Source organism: Typopeltis vanoorti, chromosome 21 (assembly GCF_054136105.1).
Source record: "Typopeltis vanoorti isolate ZY-2024b chromosome 21, IOZ_Tvanoo_1.0, whole genome shotgun sequence".
NCBI classification, from domain to species: domain Eukaryota; kingdom Metazoa; phylum Arthropoda; class Arachnida; order Uropygi; family Thelyphonidae; genus Typopeltis; species Typopeltis vanoorti.
Genome location: NC_143569.1, coordinates 9,861,158 through 9,882,342, shown reverse-complemented (window position 1 = coordinate 9,882,342; position 21,185 = coordinate 9,861,158). Strand labels below are relative to the sequence as shown.

General features: G+C 36.0%; 1 protein-coding gene across 3 annotated transcripts in view; it reads left to right on the top strand.

The window, feature by feature from the left end:
• LOC150094613 (diacylglycerol kinase theta-like) overlaps window positions 1-21,185 on the top strand; it is a 570,433-nt gene that overhangs the window by 269,229 nt on the left and 280,019 nt on the right. For all 3 annotated transcript variants that reach the window (XM_090411566.1, XM_090411564.1, XM_090411565.1), the window contains 3 exons: window positions 7,334-7,476; window positions 12,315-12,379; window positions 20,713-20,863. In XM_090411566.1, coding sequence (XP_090267692.1) covers window positions 7,334-7,476; window positions 12,315-12,379; window positions 20,713-20,863 — 359 coding nt within the window. The remainder of the gene's footprint in view (window positions 1-7,333; window positions 7,477-12,314; window positions 12,380-20,712; window positions 20,864-21,185) is intronic.

The following is a 21,185-nucleotide window of genomic DNA, read 5'->3' as shown; positions in this document are numbered from 1 at the left end:
TCCCCCTCGTCTAGTTCAATGGTAACATTGTTATAGAATGTGAGCCAGTTGTTAAAACATGACCTTCCCTTAGTAAACCCATGTTGTTCATTGCAAAGTAGAGATTAACTGTCAACCCATTTCTGAATGCAGGCCTTAACCGATTTTTCCAATATCTTCACAACCACTCCTGAGATACTAATTGGTCGATAGTCGGATACATCGGTCTTTGCACCACCCTTGTGCAATGGAATTACCATACATTCTTTCCATTCCTGTGATATCTTCCCTGTTCTGAGACTCATTAAACATCCTGGTCAAAGGAATGGCTAGTTCAGCTAAACACTCTTTTAGCACACATGCTGATATTCCATCAGTCCCTATTGCTGAATTCTTATTCAGTTTGTGCAACAGCTCTAATACCTCGGCCTCACGCAACTGCGTTTCTTCATCTAGTGAAGAGGTGACAGAGCTCAATGTTGTGTTCACCAGGTTAATAGCTTTTAACGAAATGGGCACTCATTAACTGAAGAACGTCTTCTGCATCTGTAATCCTCATGCCATCTGGATTTAGAAGAGTTATTCTTTCATATTTATTCTTTCTTTTACTTGAAACTTGAAAAGAAACTGACTCTGCATGCTAACATGCAGAGCCAGTTTCTTTTCATAATCAGACTTTGCTTTCCATACAACAGTTGTGACTATTCTAGCCTGCTGCTTATAATGTTCATAATGGACATCATCCTTATGCAAACGGTATTCCTTCCACATCATCCTTTTCTTATGAATTTCTTGCTTAATAAGATTACACCATCCATTTGATTTCTACTCTATTTATTCTTCGAACTGTCAGGACACATTCTGATATCGCATCATTTAAGTATTGTTTAAATGCTTCCCATGCATTGCCGATATTCTTTCCATCCAGCAACTGATCCTATTCCACTGAACTCAGTATACTCTTCAGTTGGTCATAATTTCCTGCTTTGTAGTTCAGCATGTAACCTTTTTCTGAATGGAACATTCATAAACTTAGTCACTTCCCAAGTGAGTACTGTATGATCACTGTCAACAACTGGAGGCAGAATAGTTATGTCTTTAACTGAAATGCCCTCTGATACTATAATAAAATCTAACATTCTTTGGCTTTGAGTTCCTTCTGTCACTTGCTGCTTGAGGAAGTTGTCCCACAACAGCTCAATAAATGCATTTTCATTCTTCTCATGAGATTCTACTGCTACCCAATCAATATTTGGATAATTAAAGTCTCCCATTATGATTACTCTTTTCGCGCTCATCTTTTCTGTTTGGTGATGTATTTTTTCATCACTAGCAACCGATCCACAGGTCTGTAACAACACTCCACTATGTAATTTGTCTTGTTAGATTTTACCTCACACCAGATGGCTTCAAGCCCACTGGCACATGAAATATTGTTAGTAGTATTACTACTTTCATAGGTCTAAACTCTAACTGGATTTAAGTCATCCAATATCATTAGCAGCACGCCCTTCCTCTCCTATCCACACTATCCTTCCTAAAGATACTGTACACATGCACTCGATACTAGTTAGTAGGTCTGATTCTGATAGACAGGTCTTACTTATTCCTACAATCTGAGGTCGCAACATATTGACTAAGGCAACAAACTCTATCCCTTTGTTTCTGATACTCCTAGCATCTTTTTAAAAAAAAAAGCAGTGTATGTATTCCTGTCATCAACTGCTCTTGTTACTTTATTATAAAAAGGCAATCAGATTACTAAAATAAGAGCTTCCCTTAACAAATCCATTCCAATCCTCACAGATAACTTGACCCTCATCAGTCCAATACTGAGTATATACAGTGTATCATGACTACTTTCTCTAAAATCTTAACTATAGAAGAATTACAAACTAGTTTATAGTTTGACTCTTCCATTCTATCCCCACTCTAATGCACTATCTTATGCTCCTTCCAATCCTATGAATTGTAAGGGGGATATATCATCAGTGCATGGGAACTAGTGAAGAATAAAGTGATCATTAAACAACTCTGTAATGTCTTGAGCATCAGTCGCTGTACTCTCATTTTGTCTAATAGCGTCATTCTTCGACAATAATTTCTCCTTCTACTGGCCACATAAAATGAAAGAATTCCTTTGGATTTTCCTTGGAATTCATGGCTAATCTTTTCTCATATTCAAGTTTTGCCTTCCTTAACATGCTAGTCACTTTCTTGGACTCACTCTTATACTGTCATGCGTCTATTCCTCACCACTCTCCTTATACTTCTTCCATAACCTCTTCTTTATTTGCAGTTCCTGTTTGATATTGCTTGTTGTTTACTTTATATCAAATCATGTTCTTTTTTTCATTACATGCATACAACTTGTCATTGCTGCTAATAAATACTTCTTCACTAGTTCCCATGTACTGATGATATATCCCACTTACAATTCACATAAATTCCTTTTTCCTAGATACTTCTATCTCTCTTTGTTCATCCCCAAATGAACTATGTAGTCACTCTCTCTCTCCAATTGGGGATAGGGATGTCATCTCAACTAAAATCAGATCCTCAGATGCTAAGACCAAATCCAAAACTCTTGAACCTTGTTGCCTAAGATGTCCCTCAAGAATTCCAGAAATTCCATTCTCTGAATACTACATTCTGTTTCCTCTTCCCAGTTATACCAGTGTAGTTAAAATCTCCTGTGATGATTATTTGTTTTGCACTTGCCAAACTCAACTGCCTAAACATTTCCTGCTGTTTGTCATCTGTGTTCTCTAGCTTATAACAACATTCACTAATCCTGTCTAGCCCACCTTCACCTCACATTAGTGCTATTTCCCTCCAAATCTTCCATCCTGAGATGGAACAACCTATTACTTATTATAAGCAATACTCCACCACACATTTTTCCTTCTTATCATGCAAAAATATACTATTTCCTACTACTCCTACTACTTTCAGCATATCTTCTTCTGTCAACCATGTTTCACTGATAACTAATCTTTGGACAGGCCGAGGCTGTCAGTGCCACCATTTCATTTCCTTTGTTCCTATACTCCTAGCATTTGCATAAAGAAACAACAATGCATTGTCAGTGTTTCTATTTCTGTTATTATTCCCTCTAAGTTCCATTGCTTCTAAACTCATTACACCATACATTTACCCCTTCTTCCAAGTGACTATACCTACAAGAGGTCACCCCTGTTACTATCAGCCCTGCACTAAAACTGTCACTTGTCCCAAGAACAACATTCTCTCTAGATGCCTATGTCCTTCCTTATTGAAATGCACTGTTTCTTGCATTTCAATAAGGAAGGTCTCTTCTGTCTTCAAATGCACTCAATTCATCCAATAATCCATGCCTCTTTTTCAACACATTCTTGTTATTATGACATTCATTATGGATGCTCTCCTCAAGTGGATAACATGCTCACCATCCTTTCTCTCTCATGATCTTCTGCAGTATCACCTCAGATCTTTTTCCAGCCAATCCACACTACCTCTTAGTTAATTTTTACCCACCCTAACAATCATCGACCCTTTTACCTCACTTAATTGCTATAGCACACTGTATTATTTCTTCAGGCAAGCACTCTAGCATCTGTGTTTGCACTCCATGAATCACTGAATCTCCATACCTCACACTGCTCCATTCCTACCTTGCCCACTTGCATCCCTCATGTTCTCTCTCTCTCTTTCTTTGCACTCCCATTACCTGCCTTCCTGTCATTTCTCCATCCCTAACTCCTGCATTATTTCATTTTCCTCTTTTTTTCCTGGTTCTCCTTTTCAATATCCTTTCATTTGCATGACTTTCTATCACTCTGGCTCTTGTTTGTCTCGCATCACTTAAATTTGTCAACATCTTAATCTCTTCTTTCATGCTTCTGAACTCATTTTTATAAAAAGCTACACTATATAAATATAAATGGTTGAAAGGAACTGTTCAGTTAGCACACTTCTGCTACATTCATTTTAAATACTCAAGTACTTTTGTTTTTGTGACATGACTGAGTAAAAATAAAATGTTTAAAATATGTTTTAGTTTATGCATTCAGCAGTTTTTTGATTCAAGTACAACTGCAGGCTAGACATTCCTAATTTACCACACAAGGAACTGTCTTGCCACAAAACATGTTACGTGAGAACATGCGATATATAATGCTAGATATTATGAGACACATATGAGATATTATGCCATATTATGCTGTATATTCAACATCAAGTGGATAACATATATGTTGAAGCACGTTTTATATGACAGCTTAGTTGGATAAAGGTAATGGTTTTACAGTGATATTGCTGGACTTTGCAAAGGCCTTTGACAGAATACCACATGGAATTCTAATGAGTAAACTGCAGCACATGGAAATGGATAAGAGGGTAGTTGATGGAGAGATATCAGACAGTAGTTTATTCAGGAGTATAGTCCAAAAGAAAGCCTGTGACCAGTGGCATGTGCCACAGGGTTCTCTTCTTGGACTGCTACTGTTTAATTTGTTCATTAACGATATAGGAAAGGATCTGAAAGGAACTGTTCAGTTATTTGCCAATGATGCAAAGTTGGGTAGAGCAATAGTTAATACAGATGATGTCAAAATTTTGCAGGATAATTTGGATAGATTGGCAGACTGGGCAAATGAGAATGGCTGTCAGTTTAATGTGGCAAAGTGTAAGGTTATGCATTTTGGGTGAAAAGATTACCAGTTGTATATAACATTGTTTGAACTGTATTCTAGGAAATTGACGAAGCCAGAGACTTGGGAGTATTAGTGGATAGGAAGTTAAAGTTGAAGGGTTACATAGCAAAAGTGGTTTAAGCAGCTGATCAGAATACTGGTTACTGAAGAATACTTTGATGAGCAGAGACAAGTAAGTAATTGTTCCTCTTTATCGAGCCTTGACAAGACCCCCCATCTTATTAAGATGGGGTCTTGTCAAGGAGAGGATCCAGAGGCGAGTGACTAAGATGGCAACAGTTCTATGGAATGAACCTTATGAGAACAGGTTGAACATTTGTGGGTTACAAAAACTGGTTGGTAGGTGGAAAAGGGGGTGATGTGATTGAGACAAAGAAATAAATTACTGGGGGATTTTTACATCTTGTAAAAATCCCTCAGTAATTCCTTTTCCTCTGAAAAATTCAGAGGAAAATTTTCAGAACAGATGTGGTGGTGAGAGAATTATGGCCCATCCATGGATACTGAGTGTAGTTACCAAAGATATTCGAACCAGGTTTTTCGCTTGGAGCTTGATAAGACTTTATCGAGCCTTGATAAGACCCCGTCTTGACTACTGCATGCAGATCTGGGCACCAGGGTTTCTTAGTGTAGCGAATGAGTGGAGTAGATTGCCAAAGTCTGTTGTGGGTGCCGTGACTGTGAATGAGTTCAAAGCAAAGTATGATAGATGCGAATGTTGGATATTGACATGATATTTAGCGCCTCCTTTGATGAGTCTAAGGAATCCTTGGAGTAGTCCGAAATAATAATATATGCGTGTGGGAAACATCTCCAAGAACCAGCAAACTGAAAAATTTCTGAAAAAAACAGAAAACAGAAAAAAAAAATTTTTTTGAAAAAAAAACAAAAAACTGTTCAATTAACTTTTTCAGATGGTTAATAAATGGGAAATTTAACTCAGCTTGGATATGCATTATCTGTGAATAAATGATATGCAATTAAGCAGACAAATTAGTAATGGGAACTTAAGAAACAGTTTGAAACTTTTACTTTTTATGCACATAAGCATTGCATGCAATAAGCAATATGCAATTAAATGTTATGGTCGATATTAAAATAGAACCTTGTTTTACATGGTTCTTGTTTTGTATCCCACACACAACAGGAACTAGAACACTAATAGCACACTAATGCTATATGTGAGGTAAATATGTCTCTATGTTCCTACATAACATGCATTTAAAGCAACTAAAATGAGTTTTGCATGTCATTTGGGATATATATATATATATATATATATATTAACTACATAGTATTGAACAGGTAAAGGGTTTATGAGGCTTAAGAATTTTTTTTTTTTTTTTCAAAATTTTCTACTAGAGGCTCTCATATCCATACTTTCAATTAGCCTGTAAGTTTTTCTTGCCATATGTTGCTGGCCTTGTTGGCCGAGTGGTTAGCATATCCGCTCTCCAGCCAAAAGGCTGGGGGTTCAAATCCTGCCGTGGGTATGGGTGTTTGTGATTGTCTTTGAAAATACTAGTGATGGTGGTGGGTAATAGATGCCGTTGGTGTGGTTGTGGTTCGTTGCAGTAGGTGTATTGAGTAGTGGAGACAGAGAGTTGTAAAGTAGGTGCTCTCCCTCAATGAGGCTTTGGACTCCCTGGAGGTGTTGCATAATAATAATAATAATGTTTTTCTTACCATATAATTATGAGAACTGATAGTTCTCATAATTGAGTTTCAGTTCTCATAATTGAAACTCAAAATGCCAGTAACATAAAGTTAACTTTATTAGCAGTTTTTATTTTAAATACAGACAGCTATATTCAACCAGCATTGTTAAAATAGAATGGGGACATAATTATTAGTATTTTAAACAGACACCAAACTAAAAAAATTTTACAGAACTCCCACTCATAAAAAATTGTAACCCTTTAGTATGTTAGTACGATGTGAGGACCAAGGATTTTTTCCATCTTTAAAAAATTACAAAAAATTTTTGTAATTTTTTTTATATTTGTACTGATTTTTTTATCATAGTCTGGAAACCCTGTTCTAGAAACCAAACACATAAGTTCTCACATAAACATCAAAAGTTCTCACAGAACTTTTTATAAGCCACTTCTGGCCTTCGATAAGCAGGGGAGATGGAGTCTCGCACCAAGTAATGAAATTCATCTCGCATATAAAGGCAATCATGAACATCCTTGTCCACAATAGGATTCTATCCCACATCCTTTTGGTTGGAAAGCAAAAATGCTAACATACAACCATGTTGCAGACCTGGTTGCGATGCAAAAATTAGTTGTGATCATCATGATCTGGTGGAATTGTGGACCTATTCACATTTATATTCCATTAAAATGGATTTTAGAGATATTTTGTTTCCAAATGCTGTATAACTTGATGAATGCACAGTGATACAATGATCTCTCAATTATTGGGTTTTCAAATAACCAAATCTTTAGTGAACCAGGCCTTCAATTGGTTGGTTTGCATGTCATGTGACTCCTGGAACAGAACTTTGTAATACATCCACTTAATCACACTCAATTAACTAACCAGTAAATCCATTTCCTAATATGATCACCTAATTGAGGAATCACTATAAATGCTCTCTAATTTTAATTTTCTTAATTCTGAAATGGTCTAAGTTTAGGTTTTATGATTTTTAGAGCATTGAATACTCATCAAGTGTTAGATGTTACCAGTGATACGTGTGTTGAAGATGTTATGACTGAAGCACTTAAAAAATTTGGTCTTGATCCTTCAGATGTGAACAGATATCGACTTAGTGAAGTTTCGTTGGACAAAGGATGTAAGTAAATTTATTTTTTGTACAGGTCCTTATTCCACATGTGATATTAAGTGAAATATCATAAGAAATTTTATATCTTAATAATTGTCATTTTATGCTTTATACAGGATGTAAAAAACTCTAGCATCTCCATAGCTCAGTCATTATAGACGAAGCCCTTTGATTGGAAAGACCTGGGTTTGAATCCTGCCTAGGATACAAAGAACCTTTATCAGGGCTTTTCAACTGAAGGTGAGTTAGCCGGTCTCATATGAAAAACTTCCAGGAGGGTATTTTTTTGGAAACTCAGGTTTTTTTTGCTCCACAGAGCAGGCAAACTGCCCATTAGAACACACACAATTAACATACATAATACATTGTCTGTAGGGAAACAACAGTTTGCCATAATGAGGGTCCATAAAACCAATGGACAAATAGTCCAGTGGCATACACATCATTGTATTGGTTAAGGGGCCAGCCCCATCCAGGCACCAGCTTAATAAAAAAAAGCCTCTACCAAAAATTTGATAGATAAATTCCCTCACATCAAAACAAGACAAAAGTCCAGTGTGAATTATTGTCCTATCTTGCATAATTTCTCAGGACATAGTTGTGTAAAGGTTTGCTGGACTTACCTACACAGAAATAGTTTTGAAAAACAATACTGCCTATTAACCCTACGAGGTTTGTGAGAGAGAGAGAGAGAGAGAGAGAAGACCAGACCTGATTTTATATAAGTACTTGATTTTTTTTTTTTACAATGGGAGGGGGGGGGGGGGTACAACATTTCAGAAGCCAACTTGAATTTCTAGATGCGTTGTAAGCAACATAGGCCATCTTGATTTGCTGGCAGAGCACGTTCCATTTGTTATACAGAAAACTAGACTTCACTTATGTATCCTTTGGTTTTCAGCATCTTTGACATATTTTGCTGTACAGATTTTTTCAGAGCAGCTTGCTTTTCCTATGTAGCAGATACTACATGAGTAATGGATTGTGTGTGCACACGTTTTCATGGACATACACAGTATGTCCATGCACAAGAATCAGTAAAATTTCCTCTCTTGATTTAGTCACTTTTATAGGACTTTGTGATGTTTTGCAATCATACAATGTTTGTTTTACTATGATCATCTATCACGGCTTTCAGAGATGACTATCATCATATCCTACTGTGATATATACTTTAAGGGGGGGGATAGGAATGCAGGATATTTTGATAGTACTATATGCAAAGTTTTCATCATTACCAACCTCCTATTGATGATCTGCCTCCAAAATCAGAATTCGAGTATTGGCAGATCTTGTATTTCAATCTTCCAAGGCATTTTTCACTGTATTAGTCCACCTTGATCTTAGTCTTCCTCTGTTTTTTTTTTCTGACATCTTATTAAAAAAAGCAGTTGTTTTAAATCTTTCCTTTCCCATAATGTTTAAGTGACCAAACTCTGCTGTCCACATTCCCTCAGCCAATCCTCATAACTAACATTGTACAGTCCTTAAACCATCTTTGTTATCCGCCTTTGTACCCGTTCCACAGTTAATTTATCCCCTTCAAATCCTGGGGACCAAATCTGCGAACAATAGCTTAAGTGTGGTCTGATCAGAGTCTTATACAATGGAATGATAACGTTTTTATCTCTGCAGTTCAGCGTTCTTCTCACTATTGCAGCAATCCTCTGTATTACCTTCACCACCTTTGCAATATGTCCCCTGAATTTCAAGTTTCTATCAATCATCAACCACAGATCTCTTGTCTCCCCGACTTCCTCCAGTATGACTCTGCCAATAGAGCATGAAGTGTCACATTGATGTGTCCCGAACCTCAAGACTTTACATACATTTTGCTGCATTAAACCAACATCCCCATTCATTTACCCATCTATCTAGCTTATTCAAATCCTCTTGCAGGGCTACCACATCTGCACTATTACTAATAACCCTTCCCAGCTTCGCATCATCCGCAAACATCCGAATATCCCCTTGCAATCCACGGACAATGTCATTGATATAAAGGTTAAACAATATAGGTTCCAGTACTGAGATCTGTGGAACTCCACTTGTAACCTTCTGCCTCTTTGATATTGCTCCACCATATACAACTCTCTGATACCTATTGGACAGCCAATCGTGAATGCAGTTGACCAATCTGACATCCAGACCCATGTGCTGCAACTTGAATATCAGCTTATCATGTGGCACCCTGTCAAATGCCTTTGCTAAGTCTAGAATAATGATAGTATATGCCTTTCCCTCATCTACTGCGCTTGTAACGTTATCATTAAAGGCTAGCATATTACTAAAACAAGAGTGCTCCTTAACAAATCCATGTTGACGCTCACAGATAACATTACCCTCATCTGCCCAATGCTGTATATGGTCCCTCACTAATTTCTCCAAGATCTTAATACTACTGATGACACACAAACTGGCCTATAATTAGACATTCCAGTCTGTTACCACCCTTATGGCACTATCTTACCTTCTTTCCATTTCCTGTGTACCTTTCCCATAGCCAGACTTTCATTGAAAAGCCAGGTCAACGGGGCTGTCAGTTCTTTAGCACATTCTCTCAAAACCAGTGGTGAAATACCATCTAGTTCCACAGCTTTACTGACAACCAGAGTACTCTGCATCTGAAACACACTCTCCTCCTGCACTTCTAAACCTCGAACCTGTCCTATCCCTCTAGTATTAAAATTTACTCCTCCAGGATGAAATACTCCAATAAAAGATTGGCCCTTAGATCCAAGGAAAATCCTAGGGAATTTTTTAGCTATGTGGCCAGTAGGAGGAGAAATGACTGTGGAAGATTGACATTGGGGGTTAAAAACGGAAATAGAGTGACTGATGCACAGGACATAGTGGAATTGTTCAATGAACACTTTATTAAGTGTTCATTGAACAATTCCACTATGTCCTGTGCATCAGTCACTCTATTTCCGTTTTTAACCCCCAATGTCAATCTTCCACAGTCATTTCTCCTCCTACTGGCCACATAGCTAAAAAATTCCCTAGGATTTTCCTTGGATCTAAGGGCCAATCTTTTCTCATATTCCAGTTTCGCTTTCCATACCATACTAGTCACTCTACTGGCCTGTGTCTTCTTCATGCATCCTGTCTCCTTATATCTTTTCCATAGCTTCTTTTTTGCATGCAGTTCCTGTTTAATATTGTTTGTCATCCATTTTACTTCAAATTGTGTCCTCTTCTTCACTCGTGGAATACAGCTTACTATTGCTGCTAACCAATATTCCTTCACAATTTCCCAAGCACTAATGATATCCCATCCAATCCCTCCAATTCTGCCCTCCATGAAACTTTCCCAAGTTGACAGTCCACAATTGCTAATGGTCACAGTATAGATAGGATTTACAGCCAAGTTCATTATTGGGTTGTTTTTCTTTGAAGAAATTCATTGAGCATGAACTGTGATTGGCATGATCATGACTACACATTATTGGAATATGTTGAGCAGTTTTGCCATCCCACAACTGCAACAAAGAGGGTGCCCGAATACAACAGTGTTGATGCATGATGGAACATCTTATCACAGAGGATATGAAGTTCAGTAATCAACATTTTGCAGAGATAGAGTAATCATTCACTCTTTTTCTATGAAATGGACACTGAATTCACCAGACCTTAACTCATGTGATTTTTGGCTTTATGGTTACTTCAAAAGCATTGGGGCAAAGTTCTTCACTTGGCAGATTTGAAAGACAAAATTGCACATCAGGTGCGAAACCTTTCAACAAATCAATTGCGTTCTACTGTCGACTGTATGATGGTATTAGCTACTTCCTTCACAAAGGCCGACACATTAAGCATTGCCTCCATCATCATCCAGATCTCCTAGACTATTCCTTGCAGCAAGTTGGCTCTATGCAATATGTTTTCTGTATCACATTATTTTATGAAATAAGCAAAGTAAACATACATCATCAAATAACTTCATTTGTCATTGATTCTGAATCATTTCACAATTGCATATCATCCAGTTCACATTAATGTAAATTTTCTTCTGCTCACAGTGCCATATTTCCCCTATTGATCATTTTTGAACTTTTTTTTTTTTTTGTCAAAATCTTTCCCCATGATATCTGATTAGGATACCTATCCAGTTTGAAGGTACTTTGACTACTGGTTTTTTTCCATAGATTGCTCTGAATAGAGTTACTTTAATTTGAAACACCCTGTATATCAATGATATTGGGACAGTTTAACTGTAGATGTGCAACTGTTTGCATATGAATAAAAATGCCAAGGAATTTAGCTGATGTGGTCCTACAGAGGTATTTGAATAGTCTGTATGAGTGGGACTCTCACAATATCATTCAGTAGTCATTTCTCTTATCCATTATCACCTGCTGACACATGAGCTGACTAAAATAAGACCTGCCTTTTGACAAAGCCATACTGCCCTCTATAGAGGATCAGAGTGCTGCCTATCCATCTGTGGATTGGAAATATGGTAAAAGGTGTATGGACATGAGACTCTGAATCGATCAAGCAGCACTTTGATCCTAACTAGTCTCTCAGAGTATCTTCACTCCAGAGATAGTGATTGCCTGATAATTTTTTAATCAGGTAAATGCCTGATATTTTTTCTTGTATCACTAATTTCAAACTTGATGATTAGTATCCTTTATCTAAAAATAATATGACTTAAAATATCTGATCCATTCTATATGATAATCACAGAGTAGTGGATAATTTTTTAAAATTAAATATGTCTTTTGCTCTGTAAGTGAAAGTGTCATGGTAACACTAAGCCATACAATACCATTTGATTACTTGAAGTTTTATCCAGTAAGTAATATTATTTTTTGGCAATGTAAAGTTTTCTACTCTTACAGCTGTGCATGAGAGAGCAATGGATAACCAAGAAGGTCCATGGGATCTTTTAAAAAATATTGCAAGGGTAAGTCAATCATTTTTATAAATTTCTTATATTTCTTAATAATTATATACCACATATATATTTTAAACTATGTTTTTTACTTTTTTTAATGTGACAGTTCACATGAAAATTTGTAAACCTATAGTACATTAGTACCATGGTGGACTAAGGATTTTTTTTCTTTCTTTTTTTACTACTCAGCCAGATTGGTATTTCACATGCATTGTATAGTACACAATGTGGTCCATAAGTTTTAGGATTTGATTTGTTATGCATACAGTACTGGGGGCAATCTATTGGCAAGTGTGCTAGCTAAGTAATACCAACTAATGTCTAACCCCCCCCCCCAGAGAGTGAGGTGACATTAATTTACATTCAGTAGTGTGTGAGTTATGATGTACAGTGTAAAGTACTTTTTCTTTATATGTCATGGATATGAAAATTCAACTGAGAATGAGATTAAAATCTGTTTTAAAGTGGTCTTTTTTTGCTACAAAAATCCTGGAAATATGGTAAAAGGTGTATGGACATGAGACTCTGAATCAGTCTACTGTCATCAAGTGGTATTCATGATTTCATGATGAAAGGGAGTTCATAGAAGATAACGAGAAAAGTGGTTACCCCACGTAGGCTCGAACATAGGAACACATTGCCACTGATGCTAAGCTGGTTAAGAACGATCATCAAATCACATCAATGACGATAGTGGAAGCTTCAAACATTCCTAAGAGCATTGCTCTTTGCATTCTGAGTGAAGATTTAGCAAAGAGGAGATTGCACGCATGTTCATGGTGATGTCCTGAAGGCAGATGCAAATGAAACTTTCTTTAACAAAATCATTACAGGAGATAGGAGTTGGTGTTTCACCTGTGATCTCACAACAAAGCAACAAGTTCTGAATGGATTGTTGAAACATCTCTCAGACCGAAGAAATTGAGATTCCAAAAGTCACACATCAATTTATGACTTATTTTTAATGGTATTAACAGCATCAAACAAACTATGTTATCAAAAGATGTTTTATTAACTGCTTATATTTCGCTGGATTTCAAATCAGCATTACCAGAGCACAACACATGTATATGCAACAGTGAGTAAGTGAAACAATACAACTGTAATGAACAAAAGATCTAAAGTCCTATTTTTTGCACCCTCTAATGTTATAAAAAAAAAATTTAAAAAAATACAGCTATGTGGGAGTTGCTCTTAAGATAACAGTCTCCCAAATTTTTGGCAAATTAATGCAACCATATTTGTTCAGATTAGAAGAATTCTTCATAGCCATGGCTGACTCAAAAAATAATCTTTTGGATCTGTAACGACTTCTAAATAGCACATTTGTTTTCTTCCATCTAATCCTGTGTGAAGAGGGTGTCCAAAGTGTGGTCTACCAGTCCTGACTTGTCATAATTATAGTCGCGAATGTATTTTTTATGTTCTTCCAGGCAGATGTTAACCAATCTTTCCTGTTTTCCCATAGTAGGCCAAGTCACAGTGAACTTCATACTTCCCAGGGTGTACTAGAGGGTGAAGTTTATCCTTAGGCGAGCAGATCAGAGTTGGTAGTTTAACATGAAGTTTGAATGTGATGCGAAGGCCATGTTTCATCAGTACTTTGACTATCTTTTCTGATGTATCTCTGACATAGGGAATAAAAATGATAATGTTGTGGTCCTGTGTATTAGGAGAGGCAGGGAGTAATGGGGCTATGTAGTATTTTATCTATTTTGTAGGAATTGTAGCCATTGGCCAAGAACGTATGGCACAGATATTTGAGTTCTGTTGACAGAGTTGTATCATTAGAACAAATGGCTCTGGCTCTGTGTGTAAGTGTTTTCAAAATGCCATACTGTCGGACTGGATGATATGATTGTTTATATATGGATATTCCTGTGTGTGTTGGTTTTTCTGTAAATGGAAAAAGATAGTGATCCATCTGAAAGGCGGGTGACTGAGGCGTCAAGAACACTTGCATTGAGCTTGTAAGTTAAACAGCTCTATCACTGCTTTACAAGGAGAACTAATCAATGTGTTAAATCCAGAAATGTGGACTGTACTACATTACATCTCTAAAGTTGCTGCAAAAAAAGAATTCACAAAAGTTAAAACAAGACACCTGAAGAAATATGAAATCCTACAACAGTGCCAACATACTACGTTCTGACCACAACTTCGACAAGACCCCATGGTTGTAAATTTATCATCAGAAGTACTTACTGAAGAAGTCAAGAACACTCTTAGTCTAGGGTATAACCTTACCATCACACCCAAACAAATTTCAAAATTAAAAATCATGATGAAGGTTGAACAGGGCATCTATGATCTCGCACTGGCAATGGCCAATAATGTGCATTTAGATATAGCAAACATCCTAAAAATGGCTAAACTACCAACAAACAATATACCACATAATGAAATAACTGCCTTAAAAAGTTGCATAAGAATAAAAATATTAATATTACAAAAGCCGATAAGGGAAATGCAACAGTTACCATGGATCATGAAGATTATAATAGAACTATACAAGATCTCCTATGTGACGGTTCTACATGCCAAATTTGGTTTGGTTCTATGTACCAAATTATAGATCAAAACTCCACTATGTCTTTAAGGGAAAAGTATTTAAGGGAAAATTACTGAAAAATGTGACTTCCTGGACAAAAGAAATCATCCAAAAAAATAAAACAAATTCATGTTAAACTACTCCATATTTATGGATTACCAAAAATTCGCAAATGTAATATCTCCTATTCCCCATAGTCAGTAACATAGAATGTCCCATCTATAAACTTGCCCAACATTTAGCCAAGTTGTTTCCTTCTTCCCTCCCCATACTAGCAACTCCTGTTCTTCTGTAAAAAAAATCAGTCCATTTCAAATCACTAATACTGTTAATACCGTTAAAAATCATATCCTTAAAAATTCAGACACAATGGCTAGTTTTGATGTCACCTCTCTATTTCCCAATGTAACTCTTATAGACACTCTTGATTTGATCAGGTCTAAATTTCCTCCTTGATATTTTTGAATTATTCAAATTTACTATGTATGTAGGTTACTTCACATGGGGAGGAAAAATCTACAATCAGATTAATGGTACTGCTATGGGTTTCCCCTCTTCCCTGCTTTAGCAAACTTTTACATGGAACACTTTGAAAACAAAGTACGTACCACAGCTACATACAAGCCACTAGTGTGGTTACACTATATTAATACTGTTTGCTATTTTGCCCCATTGGACAAGACACTTTGGATGCATTTGCCACCTACCTAAACAGCCAACACCTTGAAATCCACTTCACAGTAGAAAAAAGAATCTAATAACTGTTTACCATTTCTTGACAACTTAGTCACCCTCCTTTCAGTTGAATCACTATCTTTTTCCATTTACAGAACACCAACACACACACACACACACTGGAAGATACCTACATAAACAATCGCATCATCATCATCCAAGTCCAACAGTATGGCATTTTAACAACTTACACACACACACACACACACACACACACACACACACACACACACACACACACACACACACACACACACACACACACACACACACACACACAGAGCCAGAGCCATTTGTTCTAATTATACAGCTCTATCCACAGAACTCAAATATCTGCACCACATGTTCTTGGGCAGCGACTACAATTCCTACAAAATAGATAAAATACTACATAACCCCATTACTCCTCCCTCCTTCCCTCCCCCTAATATCCAGGAACCAACGTTACCATTTCTTTTCCCTATATCAGAGGTACATCAGAAAAGATAGTCGAAGTACTGATGAAACATGGCCTTCGCACCACCTGTGAGCAAACAGGAAGATTATTTAACATCTATCCTCCTGGAAGAACATAAAAAATATATTTGCCACTCTTATTATGGCAAGTCCGAACTAGCAGACCACACTTTGGACACCCTTCACACATGATTAGATGGAAGAAAACGAATGTGCTATTTAGAAGTCGTTACAGATCCAAAAGATTATTTTTTGAGTCAGCCATGGCTATGAAGAATTCTCCTAACCTGAACAAATATGATTGCATTAATTTGCCCAAAATTTGGAGACTGTTATCTTAAGAGCAACTCCCACATAGCTGTATTATTTATTTATTTTTTTTTTTACAACATTAGAGGGTGCGAAAATAGGACTTTAGATCTTTTGTCCCTTACAATTGTATTGTTTCACTTACTCTCTGTTGTGTATACAAGCTGTGTTGTGCTCTGATGATGCTGATTTGAAATTCACTGAAATATAAGCAGTTAATAAAACATCTTTTGATAAAATAGTTTGTTTGGTGTTGTTAATACCGTTAAAAATAAGTCATGAATAACCGTCAACACCTAAGGTTATCTGTTAGAGAGACACATCAAAACAATGCTGATAATAATTTGTTTTGGCTTTCGAGGCACAATGTACAAAAAATTCATACCTCAGGGGAGAGCAGCGAATGAGGAATTTTATAAAGAAGTTATGGATCATCTCCCAAAATGCATTCAACATGTTCACCTTGCTGAATTCTGGTCACGAGATTTTTTCCTGTTGCACTATAATAATACGATGCACACATGTGTACATGTTCATCACATTTATTCCCTCCAACTCTTTTCTATTTCCCGATTTGAAAATGAAGCTGAAAGGACACCAGTTTGCATATGTTCCACCCATCCAAAATGCTGTAACCGACGAATTAACGACAATCCAAGAAGTAGAATTTTCTGCAACACTCTGAAAACTGTATGCCTATGCTAAATCCTTTATAGATGCTAATGGATTACTTTTTGAATAACAAATATGTTTTATCTTTCCCTCATGTGTTTTTGATTTTTTTAAAATTTTTGTCCTAAAACCTCCCTCAATGAGTCCTTGACTTCCTGAAGGTCTAATTTTATGGACTTCATTGTGGTTTTTTACTAAAATTATCAATTACAAACATTTACTAACTGATGTACCAAAGAAGAGTATTATTACTATTATTATTATTTGGCTATCTCGATAGGCTCTTGAGACTCATTGTAGAAACTTGTGCTAATTCGTGTATCTATAATATCTTTCCTTATACTCATTTTCTAATTTTGCACTTAAAGCCAACTCTGATAACCTATTCCATTTGTTCAGTACTCTCTGAATAAAAAAAAAAAAATTAGATCTCACATCCTTGCTAATCATTCTCTTACTCACTTTCTAGCAGTGAACTCTTCTTCTTTTTTCTCGTGCTAAGTACTAAAATATCTTCTGCATCTTTGTCATGAAATCCCTTTCATCATCATCATCATGCCTGTCAAGAATTTAGGCCTAGAGTGGCCTCTTCTGGCCTTAGAAGTCATCATTGAATCTCTTAAGAGGACGTCCTGGTTTTCTTTTTCCTAATGGTTTGTAATTTAAAGCTTGTTCTGGTAATCTTTCTGTTTTCATTCTTTTAATGTATTCCATCCACTTATGCTTATATTTTTTAATTTTTTTCTATTACTGATTCCTGGTTTAATTCTTTCATAATTTCTTAATTTCTTTTGTGATCAAGTAGAGTATACTTTGCAGTTTTTCTCATAAACTTCATTTCAGCTGTTTGTCTTTTTGTTTTATTGTCCAGATTTCACTTCCATGCAATAGAACTGGTAGGGCTAATGTATTATATACTTTTAGTCTGGTTTGTTTTTGAACTAGGTTTGGTTTAAATATATAGTTAATTACACCTGTTGTTTTTAAATATTTTGCAATTTTTAGGTTTATATCTTTTTCATTTTCATATGTAATCATGCATCCTAGGTAGTTAAATGAATTCACCTGTTCTAAAATCTTGTTAAGAACTAAAATAGTAATAGATCTTACTGGATCTTGTCCTTTAAAGGCCATTGTTTTTGATTTTTCTGTTGATATTATCATTCCATAATCTTTGGCTATCTCCTTTAAATTTAAAATATCTTTCTGTAAGTTATGTTCAGAATTTGTAATTATTATTTGGTCATTGGCAAAAAGGAGGGTGTTTAAGTTCACGGTAGGAGAAAGTTTAATGCCTTGATGGAAATTTTTATTCCATTTTATTGTTATTTCATTTAGATAAATATTAAAAAGAGTTGATGAAAGGGGACATCCCTATCGGATTCCTTGATTTATCTCGCTTGTATACAATAGCCCATGATTTAATCTTATTTGTATTTGATTATTTTCATATATACTTATGATAGCTTTTAGAATATTATTTGGTATTTGTCTTTCTTTTAATATGTTAAATAAAATGCTTGTTTTAACTTTGTCAAATGCTTTTTCAAAGTCAATAAATGCAAAATGTGTTTCTAAATTGTATTCTCTATTATTCATTTTAGGCAAAAGGCTGGGTCAATACATGGTCGTCCTTTTCTAAATCCATTCTGTACTTCTAAAATAAAGTTTTCAGAATATTTTATTAATTTGTTATAGTTCTGCTATATATACCTCACAATTGTTTTTCCATTCTGTTGGGGACTAGTCAAATAGATTTTATTTAAATATAATAGGAGTCTTTCTTTGAACCTTATTCCTGCATATTTATATAATTCTGAACCTAACTTATCTTCTCCAGGTGATTTTCTGTTTCTTGTTTCTTTCAGGCTGAGTTCCTTTTACTGAAAATTTTCTCCAATTCTACTCACAATTGGGTATTCCAAAGACCTCTCACCATCTTGGTTAACTGCCTCTCAATCTACTTCATTGCCTTCTCATCTCAACAAAACACCACACAAAAAACTCTGAGCACAAGCATCCAAATATGGTTATACCAAAACCTTATAAAAAAAGGATAATAACTTCCTTATCCATATTTGTCAGTATGTTTTTCAGAACCCTTTATGCTGTGTTTTCAACCTCTGTATTTTGTCCTCTGAACTTCAAATTCCTCTCCATTACTCCCAGATTCCTTACTTCATGACTTTCTTACAGTGCAGTTCCATCAATGTAAATCACAGCCTGTAACCTTTTATAGTCCATAGTGCAGAACCTTGTACTTTGTAACATTGAACTTGCAACCATTATTCTTTGTCCATTGTGTGAGTCAATTCAAATCAGATTAATTTACTATCTCTCCATAAGATTAATTTACTCTCTCCACCTTAGCATCATTTGCAAATAATTGCAGGTTCACTTTTCACTCATCCCAATATCAGGAATGTACAAACTGTGTAGCAGTGATTTAAACATAGAGCCCTGTTCCATATCATTGGTTATCTCCTGGATTCTGTTTCAGCTAGCCTCTTATCCATGCCTCCAGGTTCATATAATATTCTAGGAATAATTCTCAGTATAGTATTAGATCTATAATGCCTTGATTTTAATTATGGTGGTATAGATTGCAATGAAGAGATGGCATTTGAGAATAAGGAAAATTAATTTCTAAAGTTCTTTGAGCGAAGAGCTCTAACCTTTGAGCTGGATCTTCATCTTCGGGAAGAGAGCGAAGTCTGCAGGACCCAAATCTGGTGAGTAGGGTGGGTGCAGAAGTGAGATCATGTTGTTTCTGGCGAGAAACTCGCATGTGAGGAGAGCTCAGTGACAGGGTGCATTGTCGTCGTGGAGCATCCAGTTTTTCGCATGCCACAGATCTGGTCGCTTTTGCTGAATGTCCTCCCTCAGATGCCTTAAAACCTGGCAGTAGAACTCACTATTGACGGTCTGGACCCTGAGGATGAATTCTCAATGCACAATGCCGCGAATGTCGGAAAAGACAATGAGCATGCACTTGGTCAAGCTGCAGACCTGCCTCGCCTTTTTCGGTCATGGAGATGATGGGCTCTTCTACCATGAAGACTGTTGCTTCGTCTCAGGGTCATACCCATACACCCAAGTTTCGTCACCAGTAATGATCCTTGAATTTCAGATTTTTTCAAATGTGAATTTCACGTTTGCTCTTTGTTCTAACTTGCTGTCCATGATGAAATTGCAGATGTGGTAACGCAGGTGGTCAGAATAGCATCAGTTGCACAGCTCCCAATGTACACAGGACAGTGTCTTTTGGCACACTGACTTATGAAGGTAGGTGCTCCATGTGACTGTGTGTGCAGCTTTGTGCTGCCATCTGTTGGCGTGTTACCAATCTAGTCTTGAAACTTTTTGATGCCACCTCGTATATTGTATTGAAAACATTCGATAAACTACAATATTACAACAAAAATGCAGGTTTAATTTTGATAAGTGTTAAATTTTTCTAGGCTCATTTTTGAATTTATGACATTTCATGTACTTAAAAACATATTTTTATTGAAGGGAAAAATAATGTTTTCAATATAATAGTTTAATATTATTTTAATTCTTTAAGTATTTTGAGATTAATCAGGCTTAATAAAGTGTGTTATATTGATTCCTATAGGAGTCTGTTCGGCAGAAGGAACTTACTAGGTTTTGTCTTCGTCAAAAGGAAGACCTCCAAAGCTCATCTGTAGCACTCTTTGTTGGAAACCTTCCACCTAATTTATCTCAGCGGCAATATGAAATGCTCCTTCTAGAAATTTTGGGGAAACGTAAGTTTAAAAAAAAAAAAATTTAACTTGATAATATTTCTTTTCCATTGCTTGGTTACTATTACGATGTCTAAAACAAAATAATATTACATATATAATCATTGTTTCTTATTTAAAAAGAATCTTTAGTAGATAAATCATAAATTTTCAACCATCTTGCTTGCAGATCAGTAGGATGAAGTTTTAGAGAAGTGTAAAAATGAAAAGTAACTATTGTTGTACATGTGGTAATTTCTAGTGCTATGGATGGGTTACGGAATGAGAAAAAATTTGTTCATATTAAAACAACAAGCTTCTTACTGCCAGCAATCACACTGGAAAA